This window comes from Mustela erminea, chromosome 16 (genome assembly GCF_009829155.1).
Source record: "Mustela erminea isolate mMusErm1 chromosome 16, mMusErm1.Pri, whole genome shotgun sequence".
Lineage (NCBI taxonomy): Eukaryota > Metazoa > Chordata > Mammalia > Carnivora > Mustelidae > Mustela > Mustela erminea.
Genome location: NC_045629.1, coordinates 84229511 through 84245764, shown reverse-complemented (window position 1 = coordinate 84245764; position 16254 = coordinate 84229511). Strand labels below are relative to the sequence as shown.

Here is a 16254-nt window from a genome sequence, read left to right as displayed (position 1 = left end):
GCTGCACCCCAGAGTGGGGCTGCTCAGCTCTCCGCACTCAGCTCCAAGCAGGTGCGCTGGGGCAGCCCCCGCAGCCTGTGCGCCTGGATGCCCCAGGGCCTGCCCCGTCGCCGGGTGCCCAGACCGGTGTCCGCTGCAGATGGGGATGGCCATTCATGCGCTGCGGGACCATGGGAGAGCCCCGCACGGGCCGGACCACCTTCCTGCTTTAGCCAGGTCCCCGCGCTGGTGGAGGTGCTGCTGTGAGGACTGCCCCCTCGCCCTGCCCCTCCTGCCGCCCAGGGGCTCTGGGGCCCACAGGCCCAGACCTGCCAGTGGGCACGGTGTGTGCACTCGGTGGTAACGACATTATGAACAGAGTCTGGGCTATTATGGAATTAAGGTTAATTTGCATAAACAAATTACTGCTGAAATGAGTCCTGGGGGGGGAGGGCCTTGTCCCCTCATTTCGGTGGCCGCCTGCCCATGTGACAGCTGGGAGGGAGCAGGTCAGCCCTGGCCTGGGGTGCTGGCCTAGCACCCCAAGCCTGGGGGTCTACAGCCGCTGCCCGTGGCGGCCGTGGTGTCTGCAGGGGGACGCCTCTCGAAGCGGGGGCATCTGGGGCGTCCTCCCAACCCACTCTGTCCTTGGCTTCCTGGTCCGGCTGGGGTAGGGCCTGGGACCTGGTTGGAGGAGAATGCGGAGGGAGGGAGTGGTCAGGTGGCCACCGGGCCGTCCAGGCACACGTCTGCTCTCCTGGCCCGGGTCAGCCACTCAGCTCATCGCAAAGGCTGTCCCAGACCTCTTCAGCCAGTGACTTTAAGGTGCCTCCAGTCTTTCCCCCAAAGAGCTTGCCTGGACGGGGCTCTGTGAGGCTGTGCCCTCCCTCTCTCCATGCTGGGCTCCCACGCGGTGGACAGAAGGGACAGGCAGTAGAGCCTGCTGACCCGAGCAGCCTGGGTGGCCTGCACTGGGGCAGCATGTGGGGGAAGATGTTCCCGGGCGGTGGTGTGGACCACCAGCTGCGGTGTGGATTCTCAGGGGACTTTGCCTGTGACGCCCTGCCCAAGGGGCCTGGACAGTCCCGGCCCAGCAGCGTATGTGCTGGAAGGGGGGACGCTCGTGCCCTGCTTGTGCCCTTTCTGCTCACCTGTGGGGCGGGGAGGAGGGGAGGGGACAGACTGTGGGGCCGTGGGGCCGGACACACCGGGGTCTCCCTGTCTCCACAGGTCTCTGGTGCTGAACCGCCTGCGCCCCGCTGCCGGGGGCGGGAAGGGCCAGGCCAGCTCCCCTCGGTGGCGGAGCAGAGGCTTCCGCTGCATTGGAGGCGTCCTCTACAAGGTGTCGGCCAATAAGCTCTCCAAGACCTGCGGCCGGCCTGGCGGCGACAGCGGGAACAGGCCACTCCTGCGCACAGGTGAGGCTCCTGCGGGGGGCTTTACTCCCCGCCTGTGTGTGCATCACGAATGGCGGCCTAGGCTTATGGGGCACCGAGGCGGGCGGGCCTGGGCAAGTGATTGCTTCCCAGACGGGCCTGCCCCAGGCCAGGTGTTCGTGGTACCGTTCGGTGCTTCTGGGGACTCCGAGGCTGTTCCTGCTGGAGCTGACGGACGGCCGGAGCAGTGGGGCCCGCATGGGGTGGGGGTCTACGGCTTCCACGTCCCCGGGGAAGCCCCCAAGCACACGGCCTCATGCTTGGCTGAGCAGGCCCTGTCTCTCCATGTTTCGCTCCCGGATAAAGGAGATGGGCCAGGCACGGGGAGCGCGGCCCTCGCGGCTGAACACCTGGGGCCGTGGCGCCCCTAATCTCATTGGCAACGCCCCCAACTATATCTGGAGGCCGCGCTGCCACCGCACCCGAGGCCTGGAGAAACAGGCCAAGGAGAAGGAAATGCTTTGGATTTGCTTATTATACAAATTAACTAGAAAATACTTCGGTTTCAGTCCAATTTTACCCCCATCCTTTTCTGCCAAGAAAAAAAGGGTGAGGTGGCAGGCAGTACGGGACAGCAGAGGCCCAGGGGCAGGACGCGGGGGCCCTTCCCGGAAGCCCTTGCCCAGCTGTGTCCCCAGGGCCTCTGTCTGTGGGACTACAGGGAGGGAGGCATGGGTTGCCTGGCTGCCTTTTTCCAGACGGGGCGCCCTGGCCAAGGCCCAAAGGCCATGACCCTGCTCTTCCTCTGTGCCACTGTTGCCTGGTCCCTTTCGAGGGACCGGACTGTGTGGTCTGAGGGCCTCCGGAGGCTCACCTGGTGGAGGAACAGGTCCAGAGCATCGGCTGGGCCTCCTCACAGGGCCTGCTCAAGAGTTACTCTGAGCCTCTGACCCCTGGGGCTCGGCAGGGCTCGGCATCGGTGTTCGTGGTCTTTGAGGCCGCGCACAAAGCAGCTGGTCCTTTGCAGAGCTGTCCCTAGCCAGGCTGGTGTCTGGACGGAGCCAGAGAGGGCTCTGGGCCGCCGCCTGTCTGTGGAGTGACGTTCTGCTCGGCCTGACTCAGGAGCCTTCTCTGTGGGTCTCACCCACTGCCCCAGCCTCCCCCGGGCCTCCTTAGTGAAGGGCCCCAGCTGACCTTTCCCATCCATCATCCTTTCTGCCCCGGACTGCCACCCCTGACCCCACAGCCGACCCAGCAGGCAGGACTCAGGCTTTGTTCCCTGCTATCCTCCTTTGGAAGCTGGACGGAGCTTATGGGGTGGGGGCAGGCATTCTCCTGCCATTGCCTGAGCCAAGCACGTCACAGGGCCACACCCCTTTGAGCTCCCTGCCCTCCAGGTCAGCCCCAGTGATGCCCTGTGCTGCTTACTCACATCAGGTCTGAGGGGCTCCTCCCTGGCCTGTCCGGACGTCATTGGCCGTCCCGGCATCCACACTGTTGACGTCAGGGACCCAGAAGTGGGTTATGGCTTGGGGCTACACTGGCCCTCACCGGCATCCTGCTGCCCATGTGCCCTGGGCTGCGTGGGGCCCCCTCCACATGGACCCCAATGGGCCTTTGGGGTTGGGGCTGGCGCCTGAGGTCCATAGTGGGAGGAGAGGTGCCCGGAGACAAGAAGCGGCAGGTTTGAACCGCTTGGCCACTGCTCGAGGGGAGGGTACAGGCGAGGCGGTGGAGGGGCTGTGAAAGGGGCGCGTGTCAGGGCTGTGGGCCGCTCCCTCCCTCTGCGGCACTCGCCTCACGGCACCAGAGCCAGCAGCTGTCCTGTGTCTCCCCAGGGAGGGAGGACGCCTCGCCCAGCCCACTCCCTGCCGGGCTGACCTCCGTGCAGTCATGCCGTCCCCCTCCGGTGAAGTGTGGCCTTGCCTGGCCTCCAGGCTCACCTTCCCCAGCCTCCTGGCCTCGGGGCCCCCCAGGGGGCAGTGCAGGGATGACAGAGGCCTCCAGGGCCAGGTGGGTTCCCAGGAGGCCCCCCTCGTCGGCTGCTAGGAGACAGTGCGGGGGGCCAACCTGGGGCAGGTGCGAGCAAGTAGGTAGGTACGAGCCAGAGCCGGAGCGCGAGCCCGAGCCGGAGCCCGAGCCCAAGAGACCACCTGCCGCCTGCGGCTCCAGCTGCCCAGACCCCTGTGTGGGGGCCGCCTCCTTGCTGTGAGGCAGGTGGGGTGTTCCCAGCTGCAGGAGCGCCCACTGACCAGCGGCCTCCTTAGGCCAATAATAATTAAAGGAATAAATTTTCTCCTTTGGTGTCAGCAGAACTTGGACTTCTGGCAGGAGGGTACAGCCCGCCCCCCTCTCCTCCTGGCTTTTCCTCCAGGCTGCTTCCCGCTGCGGGGCTTCTGTGGGGTGGTGTCAGCCCTTGTGTGGGGTCCCGGGCCATGGGGAGAGGGGTGGCAGGGAGGGAGATGCAGAGCCTTGTCCACACCCTCCTCCCCAGGGTCCAGGGTCTGCCCAGCCAAAGGGTCTGCTGGCCCTGTGACCTCTCCCCAGGGGCGCCTAGGTGTGGGCTTGGCTCATGCTCCTGGTGGGGTGTTGTTGGGGTCCCTGCAGCAGAGCAGAAGTCCCGCGTCCATCGCCAGAGCCCCTCCCTGGTCCAGGCTGCATGGTTGGCTCCCGGTCCCGGAGTGAGGCGGGTCTGCTTCTCACTGGCCGCCACACTCCCTTGGGCAGGTCACGGGGCCCTGTGCCTCATCTCCTCCCGTGTGACCTGACCCCGCCCTGTGTGCTGAGAAGCCACCCAGGACCAGCGTGAGAGGGCTCAAGAGAGACCCCCCCCCCAGCCAGGGCCATGGCCGCACCCTGCTGCCTCCCTCCCTTACCAGTGCCTCTTCCTGGGACTCCCCCTGCCCAGGGCCATGATTTCTGGGAAGGGTGAGTCCCGCAGGGGTGTGTAGGGCTGAGCCCTGCCTGGCCACTCCCTCTGACCCCAGAGCCCCTGCATGGGGCTCCCCAGCCTGGGAAGGGTGAGGCGCTCCCTGGTGTGGACGGGCGGGGTGGGGCCGCCGGCAGAGCGCAAGGTGTCTATTTTGGGAAGATCCCGGGGCAGCGCAAGCGCAAGCTCTCCGGCCTGCCGAGGGTTTTCAGCTGAGCCCTGTAGCACCCCTCAGCACCCGAGGGCTCTTTCCCAGCCAGCTACTTTATGTGCATTTTTTAACACTGCGCCACTGCGGGTGGATGGCTGCCTCCCACTGTGAGCCCTACACCAGCGTTTTTTAAGAGCAAACTGTGGAGTCTAGGGGAGTAAACCCGCCCCACCCTGCCCCGCCCCCTCAGAGGCCAGGCCTGGGGGCCCAAGTCTGACAGGCAGACACGTGTTGACAGCGGTCCCTGGCGGGAGCAGACGGCGCCACAAAGGCTGGAGGACAGCCTGGGCAGCCGTGTTCTCTGCCACGATCCGATGACGCTCTGTCAACCCCGGGCTGTCAGATGTGTGGCACCACGTGCCCCCTGGGCCGGCCTGGCCTCCGGTGTGAACCCCCAATCAGTATCCCCCGCTTGGGAGCCAGGACGTCACTGCAGCCTGGGGTGGCCCAGCTCCTTCCCCGCCTCCCCCTACCCCCTGCACCAAAAAAACCCCTGGCCTGAGCCTGGGCCAGGGCCACTGGCCAGAGCACCTCCTTCCCACTGGGGGTCTCGCTGCTCAGTCCTGGAGAGCCCCCCCTCAGCTTGAGGACATGGAGGCTCAGAGGGGCAGACACTGGCCAGCGCTGGCAGCCAGGAGAGGGCTTGACGGCTAGTAGATACGGAGAGGAGTGCCTGAAGGTCCCACCTGGGGGCATAGGGGAGCTTGGACATGGATGGGCCTCAGAAAGCATTGGGATGCTTGTGTGCCCGAGTCTGGAACTCAGGAGAGGGCACTGAGCTGCCTGGGTCCTGGCAAAGGTCGTCCTGGGGAGGTGGAGGGAGGGGTCTCCATGTGGCAGGAGGGCCACCTGCGGGGCCTCCCATGCGACTCGGATGGGGGCAGCTCAGGGCCAGGCAGCTTGGGGACATCCCTTTTTAAGCCTGGGATGCTTTGTCATTGCCTCAGGTCCCTAGGATTTCTGGGTGACGTCATTTCTGCCTCTGACCAGCAGATCCATTTCAGCAGCTGCTTGTGGGAAACTGAATCTGGTCTGAAAACGTGCGCGTGCGTGCGCGCGTGTGTGTGTGTGTGTGTGAGAGAGAGAGAGAGAGAGAGAGAGAGAGACGAACCTCCGGCCTCTGTGGCCATCTGAGCAGTCTCTGGCCTCTGTGGCCATCTGAGCAGTCTCTGGCCTCTGTGGCCATCTGAGCAGTCTCTGGCCTCTGTGGCCATCTGAGCAGTCTCTGGCCCCGACCTGCCTGCCTTGGCCCTGGAGGGCAGTGACCTTGAGCCTGAAAGGGAGGCAGGAGGGTGTACGTTAGTCTGGACTCCCTCCCGCTTCTCAGGCAGGACACGCGATGCCCACCTGCTCCTTGTCCCCTGCTGCCCTAGCCACCCCCCCAGCCCAGTCCAGCCTACCTGCTTCCTTCTTGTCACCTCTGGTCATTTCTTGAACAGCTCCCCTTTGGGCCACAGTCGGTGACCTCAGAGAGGACTTGGTTGGTCTTTGTGCTTAGGGTTTTGAGGAATGGGCCCCTGCCATGGCCAATGAGGGCCTCAGGGCCAGACGTGCTTACCTGGGGCCTGTGGAGGCTGAGGGTGGCCCGGGGCTCCCTGGAGAGACTGGGATCGAGGACCTTGGGCCCCACAGCTGCGTCCCTATTGTGCTGTTTCTGTCCTATGACCCTGTCAATACACAAGAGTCCTTCCCCAACGCTAGGAAGCCAGGGGGAGTTCCTGGGCCCTGTTCCGGCAGAGGGAGGTGGCAGGGAGCCCCCCACCACCACCCGCACCTGCCGGTCCTGGGACCACCTGCGTTGAGGCGAGGCCCCTGAGTGGCTGCCAGATCTGGTCCCTGGACTGGGCGGCCCACACCAGGTCGGGTCTGCCAGGGTCTGGGCAGGGTGGGCGACTCCACTCTTAAGGGAGGGCACGTGGTCTCCCTCGGGGGGCAGCGGTGCATGTGCCGAGAGTGGGCACCCCGATGGCTGTGCAGAGCGGCTAGGGGGTATCGGGAGAACCAGGCGTGATGCGGCCCCTTCGCCCACAGGCCGCGGGGACCCTGCCGGCAGCTGCAGCCGCTCCCTGGCCAGGTACGTCCCCCAGGGTTGGGCCCGGGGCTCCCGGGTTGGTGGGGTGGGGGTGGGGGTCCCCCGAGGCTGACGAAGCCCCGTCCCTGTCCACAGCCGTGCGGTGCAGCGCAGCCTGGCCATCGTGCGACAGGCGAGGCAGCGACGGCGCAAGCAGCAGCCGGAGTACTGCATGTACTACAACCGCTTCGGCAGGTGCCACCACGGCCAGCGCTGCCCCTACATCCACGACCCCGACAAGGTGGCTGTGTGCACCAGGTGCCTTTCGCCCCCGCACCCCGGGCCTGGGGGGAGGGAGTGGGGGGCCGCGGGGGCCGCTTCACGCCGCCTGCCGCAGCGCCACTGACCCTCTTCCTCCACGCAGGTTTCTCCGGGGCACGTGCAAGAAGACAGATGGCACGTGCCCCTTCTCCCATCACGTGTCCAAGGAGAAGGTGAGCGCCCGCGGCCGCCCGCAGCCCCGCCCCCGTTCTCCCCGGCGGGGGACTGGGGGCCTCCCCCTCAGCCGCCCTGAGCAAGGGGGACCCTGCACATGGCACCCACCGCGGGGGGGCAGAGCCTGGGTGGTGCCACTCCGGGGCCGCCACAAGGTTAAGGGAGGCGGGATTGGCCGAGGCTGCTGCTACAACAGCTTTTCCCCTTGAGGAACTTGAAAAGAATCAGCATTTTTCTCCCTAATAGAGCTTTGAAACTCTGTTGTGAGCAATTTGGAAATTCACGTCGAGTTTCGGGTTCATTAGCTCCGGCTCCGAAGCCGGTGCACATTCTGAGCTGTCTAATGTGGGCGCCGCTCTCGCGCCCTGAATTAATGTTATTGTTATTTGTGTGGACGTGGTGGGTGCAAACAAGGTTAATTGAAATGAGAATGCAGTTTCCTCTCGATAACGGCCATGCTGACAGCTAGGAGGAGTTCCGTTTGGTGTAAGAGTTGGCTTTATTATCCCTTTTTATTAGAGCTAATTTGGGCTCTATATCAAAAGCCACATTAAGGGAATTGTCTGCAGGCTCACAGTGCCAGCCCCGGACGGGCCGGCCCTTCCCTGTGCGCTGCAGTTAAAAGACAATTAGAAATGAACTTGTGCACATTACCTCGCCCTGTTTCTTCGCTTTCCCTGCTTCCTGCCCTGGGCTCCCCTCTGCCCTGGCGGGGCTCCTGGCAGGTCTGATGGCGGAGACCCCCTGCCGTGGGGCACAGGAAGGGCAGGTCTGACAGGCAGAGGAGGAGAGGGGAGTTCCCAGAGAGGCCCCTACAGGGGTAACCGGCCTGGGGAAGGTGGGAGGCCCCCAGGGGACTGACCGATGGTCAGGGAGGGGCCCCAGAGAGGAGTTGCCTGGCACAGTGGCAACCACAGAGGTCAGGGTGGGCAAGATCAGAGACCCCTCCTTGCTGGCCCTCAGGCCTCATTCTCTCCTGGTCTAGGGGCCGGGGACTCCCATGCTGCCTAGTCCTGCCCAGGCTGCCTGCTCCATGTCCACCGCCCCCCCCCCCGCCCCCGTCTTCCCTGGGCCCACCTGCTGGTGGCCAGGGCGCTGGAGACGGACCCTCTGCCACGCCTCCACAGTGCCAGCCTGCGGTCCGTGCAGCCCCAGGCTGCTCCACGGCATCTTCCTGCCTAACCCCAGCCCATCCTTAGGCTTCCCTGGGTGGAATCAGGTCACTAGCCCATGGACGCTGCCAGGTGTCCAGGCAGTGGGCAGATCGGCTGAATTTCAGTCGCTGTAGGCTGCTGCCCTGCCTAGAGTGCCTGTGCTCTTGTCCCCTTACCCTCCTAGCCCATCCCACCACGGCCCCACCACCTGGAAATGGAGCACCTGCACCTTAGCTGTCCTGCAGGGATGTCCAGCTGGGCAGCTTGAGGGCACGCGGGCCCTGCCCGTACAGCTTTGCCTTCTCGGGAAGCTGGGGGTCTGCCTTTGGGGTGGGCAGCCCTCTCCTGGCTTGGCCCCAGGTGCTCTTGGCTCCTGTTGGCCCCCCTTGCTGGCCAGCACTGTTGTGTCCGTTTCTCCCTTGGGGAAGGGTCTCTGTGTGGCTCACACCGGGCCTTGGAGCCCCAGACAGGTCCTTCCCGTTCAGGTGTTCTACCTGTAAAGCGAGGTGCAGGCTCCTGATGGAGGTTTGGAGGAGGCGGGGCCCGTGCGCCGCAGGGAGCCGTGGGCCCTGCTGGCCCTCAGCACCATCCCCTTGCCCCCACAGATGCCCGTGTGCTCCTACTTCCTGAAGGGGATTTGCAGCAACAGCAACTGTCCCTACAGCCACGTTTACGTGTCCCGGAAGGCGGAGGTCTGCACGGACTTTCTTAAAGGCTACTGCCCACTGGGTGCGAAGGTAAGAAGCGCTGGTGGGTGGCAGGCAGCCCCCACGGTGGCCAGCTGTGCTCCTCGGCGCCTTCTTGGAGCTCACAGCACCCCAGGGTGACGAGGGTGGAAGTGGGCTGCTGCAAAGGGAACTAGGGAACTGGGTTGCGAGGGCCACCGGCGAGCGGGCTTGTCATGACCGCCTGCCGCCCTCGCCTGTCCACGGGAATGCTGCCATGCCGGGGACTTTCTGGCAGCCGGGCACACTGGCGCCTCCCCTTCTGAATTACTATCCTGCTCTCCGGAGGGGACTCTGCCGCCCCTCCTCATCCCCACGTGGGCTTGTGGGGGTGGCAGGGCCCTGGGCTGGGAACCTCTAGACGGGAGCCTGCTCATCAGCACTGGGGCCTGCAGTCTGGACTGGGGAGACCAGAGCTGGGGCTTCCTGGGGGCCCCTGGGGGGCCGGGACAGCCTGAGGCCCTGACAGCCGCCCTCCATTTCACGCCGTGGGGCCCGTGCCCCTTCCTTCCACACACCCTCTCCCTCCTGCCACAAGGCCAGGGGCTGGGCCCGGCCAGGCTCTGCAGACCTGGGGACCCGACCTGGAGCCAGCGGCTCACCTTGAAGGATCCCCAGAGCCCTGGCTGGGGTGGGGGTGGGGGTGGCGGGACCCCCACGGAGGCTGTGCGTGATCATTGTAAGATATCCCAATGTAAATGGAAATATCAAAGTGGCATTTAAGTTCTGCTTCTGTTAGTGGAAGTGCTTACTGCGTCCCTTTCGGCGTGTTGGCGCTGCGTGGCCGCGGCATGATGGATGGCGGCGTGTAATTATATATGGGAAAGCGCTGAGCCGGCCGGATCCGGCGGGAGGGGACGCAGCAGCCTGGGCTGGTGAGGGTTAATTTTATTCTCTAAATAATATAGAAAGTGCTGAGTCGTCACCTTGTGCCTGATGTACAAGTCCTCAAACGGGCCCCAGAGAGTTTATAATATTCCACTGAATCAAGTGAAATCGTTAGCCTGGCTTCGTAAAGCCACGGCTTGTTAAAGAGACGCGCTCCCTTTTCCTGTGCGTGATTCAGGCCGGGACGAAGTCTCCGCTCCTCTCCCTCCGTGGGGGCCACGTGACTGCTGCGACCTGCTGCTCCGGCCCCCCGCGCCCCCGGCCAGTCTCCTCTCCGGCCCTCAGGAGCCTCCGCTCCGGCCCTCAGCCGCTCAGGACCCGTGGGCAAGGACGGCCGTCCTTCCGTGGGATGTCCGCCACCTCGGGGGGCTGACGCTCAGACACCCCCGTCCCGGCAAGGGCTGTGCTCCCCGTGCTCCCTCGACGGGATGTCCGCCGAGGTGCCTGTGCTCTGGCTGTCTCCTCTCGGGCTAGTGTGTGTTTGAGGGCGGCCCTGGGGGACTCCGGAGGCTCCCATGCTCACCCCATGCTAGTTTTCACAGCCCCCCACGATTCTCTCCTGTCCCCTTCTCTTTCACGGCACCCGTTTCTCCCCGTTGAGGCGTGTGCGTGGCTGTGGCCCCGGGCTCCTGCTGCGCGTCCCCGTGGCCCTCCGTGTTGGCTGCGGGCACTCGTTGCACTCCAGCCTCACCCGACGCTGCCGGCCGCCAGCATGCGGGGCTGGGAGATGCCTGTGTGCGTGCAGGGTCGACAGCTGCCTCCGGACCGAAGCCAGGCGCCCGGCCACCAGCCCTGCTGCAGCCCAGCGCTCTCCCTGCGTGGCCGCTGCTGGGCTCCCTGCTCCCCGGCCCCCGCATGGCGGCACAGGCCCTGTGCCGCCTGCTCCGCGCGCTGGTGAGGCTCCCGGCAGTCCACCGCTCCACGGCCCTTCCTGTCCCCACCTCGTCCTGCTTCACACAAGGTCTCATGTCCTCCAGGCATCACCCTTTGGCTTCAAGGTCATAGGCCAAGTTTCCGTCACCTGTTGGCCTTGCCAGTGGTGTCTTTCCTTCGGCTGAAATCCTTTTTGTGTCTGGGGGGCAGAGTCCATCCATGTTCACCCTGCGGTCCTGTTCCCAGACCGGCCCGGTCCTGCTCAGTGCGGTGGTCCCGAGAAGGCGGCCCGGGGCAGGGGCTCACACCTGAGCCCAACCCTGTCCCAGCCCATACTCGCTACCTGACCTCTCCAGGCCTCTGCTTCTTGTTCCGTAAAATGAGGCTGATGGGAGTCCCTGCCGCAGCGGGGATGGTGGTGAGGAAGGCGTCCTTTGTCGCCTTTGCAGCAGGCCTGGGGCAGGTGTCAGCCGTTGTTGAGCTGGCTGTGGGGTGAAGTCGGACCCCACATGGGCTTCCTCCACGCAGCGGGCCCCGGACTGCGCGTGAGACTGCGCCTTCCCTCTCTGCTTCGGGGGCCCGTGTTAGGGAGCCCGGCTTTATGGGGGCGCCGCTCCTGTGTCATCTGGTTCACCGCCCCGGGGGGCCGTTGTGCAGCGATTCCCAGCATCTGGCTCTAGAACACGCCTGTCACCCCAGACACGCCTCCGGTCCCTTTGTGGCCAGTCCCACCTGTGCCCACCCCGCCAGCAGCGCCGGCTCACGTGCCATCCCCGTACACGGGTCTCTTCTGGACGTCTCCAGCGGAAGGCCCGCGACACACGGCCTCTGCTGCCCGCCTTCTCTCCTCTGGCCTGGTTTTGAGGGTCACCACATTGTGATCAAGGTCAGGCCTGTGCCCCTGTCCATGGCGAGTGGTGCTCCGTCATGTGCAGAGGCCACGTTGTGTCCATCCATTGGTGGGTGGATGTTCGGGTTGTCCCTGGGGCGGGGCTGCGTGGATGTTTCTGTGTGAGTCCTCGTGAGCACGGGCTCTCATCTGCCTCGGGTGGGTGCCTGGGAGTGGGGTTGCCGGGTGCCGGGGAAGGGGGCTGCGGGCCTCCCTGCTTGCTTTCTCATGCCACCGAGCTGTGCCACCTGGGGCGAGTGTGGCTGTCCTGGTGTCACATGCTCACCAGCTCCTGGGTCTGTCCTGCTGACCTCAGCCCCCAGGTGGCGCAAGGCAGTCTGGCTGTAGCTTCATTTTGTGTCCCCTGACCACTGACGGTGTTGGTGTGGAGCCCGGTGTGTGCCGGTGGAGCTTTATCTCTCTGCTGGAACGGTGTTACCGAGGGGGCGCCCGTGTGCGCGCGGGGTCGCCGGAGCGAGGACTCTTGGTTCCGGCTCAGGTCAGGGTCTCAGGGTTGCGAGATCGAGCCCCCACGCCAAGCTCTGCGCACAGTGGAGCGTCTGCTTGAGTTTCTCTCTCCCTCTGCCCCTCCCCCTGCGTGCTCTCTCTTTCTCTAAGAAATCTTTTTTTTTTTTAATAAAATCTTTTTAAAAAACCAAAGAAATAGTTTTGTTAAGATAAAATTCACATAGCGTACCATTCACCTGTTTAAGTGTATATAGAATGATTTTTGGTATATTACATTGTTAAATTTCTTAATTGTGGTAAAATAAGTATAATGCAAAATTTTCCATTTCCTTTTCTTTTTTAAAGGTTTTATTTATTTGAGAGAGGGAGAGAGCGTGCGCACAGGCAGGGGGAGTGGCAGCAGAGGGAGAAGCGGGCTTCCCGCTGAGCAGGGAGTCTGACACAGGGCTCGATCCCAGGACCCTGAGATCTTGGCCTGAACCGAAGGCAGAGGCTTCACTGACTGAGCCCCCCAGGAGCCCCTTCCTTATATGTTCTAGAAATTAAACCCTTGTTGGAAGAGGATGTAGGACTCTTTCCTTCCAGTCTGTCTTTTCACTCTCTCGACAGTGGACTTTGATGCATGAGAGCTTCTCATGGAGTAACTACAATTTTTCTGTTGCATGTGCTTTGACTGTTACATCCAAGAAATACTTGTCCAACCCAATGTTAGCAAAGCTTTTCCCTGTGTTTTCTTATATAAGACTTTAATAGTTTCAGTTCCTAAGTTTAGATCTTTGGTCCATTTCGAGTCAGTTTTTGTATGTGGCGTAAGATGAGGGCCCAGCGCCGGTCTCCCGCATGTGGGCAGTCCGCGCAGCACCACGCACTAAGGAGGCCGTCCTCCTCCTACCGAACGGCCGTTGCCCCTTTGTGGAAAGTCTGTTCACCATGGATGGGCGTTCGTTTCTGGGTGCTGGGTTCTGTTCCACTGGTCTCTATGTCTGTCCTTAGGCATTTTGATTACAATAGCTCTTGAATAAGTTTTTAAATCAGGAACTATAAATCCCTCAATTTTATTTTTCTTTTCAACGCTTGTTGTGACTGTTGAAGGTCATTGGAGATTCCATATGCATTTTAGGATGGGCCTTTTCTTCTTAACAAAAGCCGGGGGGACCTTGGAAAACTTGGTAGGGATCACACTGAATCTGTAGGTCATTCAGGTGGTATCGTGGTCTTGGTAATAGGAAGTCTTCCAGTCCATGAACATGGGATGCCTTTCCATTCCTTTAGACCTGCATTAATTTCTTTAGCCGCATTTTGTAGTTTTTAGATTGTAAGTCTTTTGCCTCCTTGGCTAAATTTATTCCTGAGTATCTTATAGTTTTTTAATGTTACTGAATGGAATTTTTTTAATTTCCTTTTTTGTTGTTCTTCCAAAGTGTGTAATAATATGTTGATTTTGTGTGTGTGTGTGTGTGTTGATTTTATATTCTGGAATTTTGCTGACTGCATATATTAGCTCTAGCAATTCTTTTTGTGTGATCTTTAGGGTTTTTTAATATATAAGATCATGTCATCTACTAACAGATAATTTTCTTCCTTTTAAACTTGGATTTTATATATCATTTAAATAATTATTATTTTTCTTTTTTTTTTAAGATTTTATTTATTATTTGATAGAGAGTGACATAGCGAGAGAGGGAGCACAAGCAGGGGGAGCTGCAGAGGGAGAGAGAGAAGCAGACTCCCCGCTGAGCGGAGAGCCCGATGCGGGGCTCGATCCCAGGACCCTGGGATCATGACCTGAGCCGAAGGCAGAGGCTTAATAATGACTGAGCCCCCCAGGCGCCCCTTAAACTAAGATTTTATGTATCTTTTACATAATTATTTAGCCTAATTGCTCTGACTAGAATTTCTAGTCCTGTGTTGGATCAAAGTGGCAGAAGGGGGCATCCTGGTCTTGTTCTTTGTCGTGGGAAAAGCTTTCAGTCAGTCACTGTTGGGTGTGATGTTCGCTGTGGGCTTCTCACATGGTGTTTATCCTGCCGAGAATGTCCCTTTCTAGTCCTAGTTTATTGGATGTTTTTATTGTAAAAGGTAGTGAATTTTGTCCGATCTTTTTTGCAGCAGTTGAGATGATCGTGTTGCTTTCTTCTCCCTTCCGTCTGTCAAGGTGGCTGGCCCGTCCTGCTGACCACCTTGAATCACAGTCATGTTGGTTGATAGTTGGGTGTTGGATATCCTTGCATCCTAAGAATAAATGCCATTGCTGAATTCAGTTTTCTTGTATTCTGTTGATGATTTTCGCATCTGTATTTGTGATGGATATTGATCTATGGTGTCTTTTCTTGTAGTATCTTTGTCTAGTTCTGGTGTCAGGGTAAGGCTAGCCTCACATGGTGTTCGGCTGATTGGAGCGAGGAAGGATTCCTTGCTCTGCAGTTTTGGGGAAGAATTTGAGAATTGGTGTTCATTCTTCCCTATGTGTTTAGTAGAATTGACTAGCGAAGCCCTCTGGTCTTGGGCTTCTGTTTATTGGTCAGTCTGATGACTGATTCAGTCCCCTTACGATACAGAGTGCTAGTCCAGAGTTTCTGTTTCTTCTTGAGTCAGTTTTGGTAGGAATTGGTCCATCTCGTCTAAGTTGTCAAAATTATACGTGTAGAGTTGTTTGAACTGTGCCTGAATTACCCTCCCGACGGCCGCAGGCTCTGTCATGACCTCTGTTTCATTCCTGATGTTGGAAACTTTGTGACTTTTATCTTTTTTCTTTGTTTGTTTTGCTAGAGGTTTGTCCATATTATTGATATTTTTAAAGGGGCAGCTCTTTGTTTCATTGGTTTTTTCTCTTATTGGTTTTTTTTCTTTTTGGTTTTATTGATTTCTGCTTATATCATTACTGTTTCTTCTTGTTGCTTTGGGTTTATTTCACTCTTTTTCCCCTGTAGGGTCTTGAGGTGGGTGTTTAGACTATTGATATGAAAAATTTCCCCTTATGTATGAATTTAGTTAGCTGGGTCCTACAAATTTTGAGATATATTTTCATTTAGTTCTGGTTGTTTGCTTGTTGACACCCCCCCCCACCCTCTCTTGAGATTTTCTCTTTGACCCACAGACTTTTATTTGATTTCCAAGTCTTCAGAGACTTTCTTGTTGTCTTTCTGTCACTGATTTCTGGTTGGAGTCTGTGATGGTGAGGAATATACTTTGTATGATTTTAATTTTTTTAAATTTCTTGGTCTTTGTTTTATGGTCCAGGATATGCTTGGTATACGTTCTGTGTGGGCACTTGAAAAGAATATATCCTCCACTATTATTGAGTAAAGTGGAGTGTTTTATAAATGTTGATTAGGTTTTGCTGGTTAGAGATATTTCTTGGTTCTTCTGCTTACTTGCCAATTTTCTGTTTAGTTGTTGGATCAGTTGTTGTGAGGGGGCATTGGTCACCACCTGTAATTACGGATTTGTTTCTTCCTTTCTTCCTCCGTTCCTATTAATCAGTTTTTACTTCATGTATTTCACAGATCTCTTATTTTGTGCATGTTAATTTAGGATTGCTAGGTCTTCTTGATGGATCGATCCTCCATCATTATAAAATGTACCTCTCTGTCTGTAATTTTATTTATTCTGAGGTCCACTTTGTGTGGTATTAATGTGCCCACTTCTGCTCACTTTTTTTTTTTTTTAAGATTTTATTTATTTGTCAGAGAGAGAGAGAGCGAGCACAGGCAGACAGAGTGGCAGGCAGAGGCAGAGGGAGAAGCAGGCTCCCTGCCGAGCAAGGAGCCCGATGTGGGACTCGATCCCAGGACGCCAGGATCATGACCTGAGCTGAAGGCAGCTGCTTAACCAACTGAGCCACCCAGGTGTCCCTCTGCTCGCTTTTGATGAGTGTTGGCTTGACATAACTTCCATCCTTTTTGCTCTTAGCTTACCTATCGTATTATATTTGAAATACCTTTCTTATGGACAGTATATAGTTGGGACATGTTTTAAAATTTACTTTGTCAATCTTTGTCTTTTAATTGATGTATTTAGGCCATTTACACTTAATGTAATTATTGCTGTATTAAGGCTTAAGCCTGTAATTTGACTTCTGTTAGTGTCTGTGTTTTATTAGTTTGTTTTTTTTTTTTTTTTAGATTTTATTTATTTATTTGACAAACAGAGATCACAAGTAGGTGGAGAGGCAGGCAGAGAGAGAGGAGGAAGCAGGCTCCCTGCTGAGCAGAGAGCCCGATGCAGGACTCGATCGCGGGACCCTGAGATCATGA

At 58.8% G+C, this 16254-nt stretch overlaps 1 protein-coding gene across 4 annotated transcripts in view; it reads left to right on the top strand.

The window, feature by feature from the left end:
* ZC3H3 (zinc finger CCCH-type containing 3) overlaps positions 1-16254 on the top strand; it is an 83749-nt gene that overhangs the window by 56000 nt on the left and 11495 nt on the right. For 2 of the 4 annotated variants that reach the window (XM_032315484.1, XM_032315485.1), the window contains exons 5-9: positions 1210-1397; positions 6527-6569; positions 6663-6824; positions 6931-7000; positions 8761-8892. In XM_032315484.1, the coding sequence (XP_032171375.1) occupies positions 1210-1397; positions 6527-6569; positions 6663-6824; positions 6931-7000; positions 8761-8892 (595 nt within the window). Of the gene's footprint in view, positions 1-1209; positions 1398-6526; positions 6570-6662; positions 6825-6930; positions 7001-8760; positions 8893-9946; positions 12068-16254 lie in introns of those variants that run through there. The other 2 variants (XR_004279464.1, XM_032315486.1) reach the window with 2 other exon arrangements.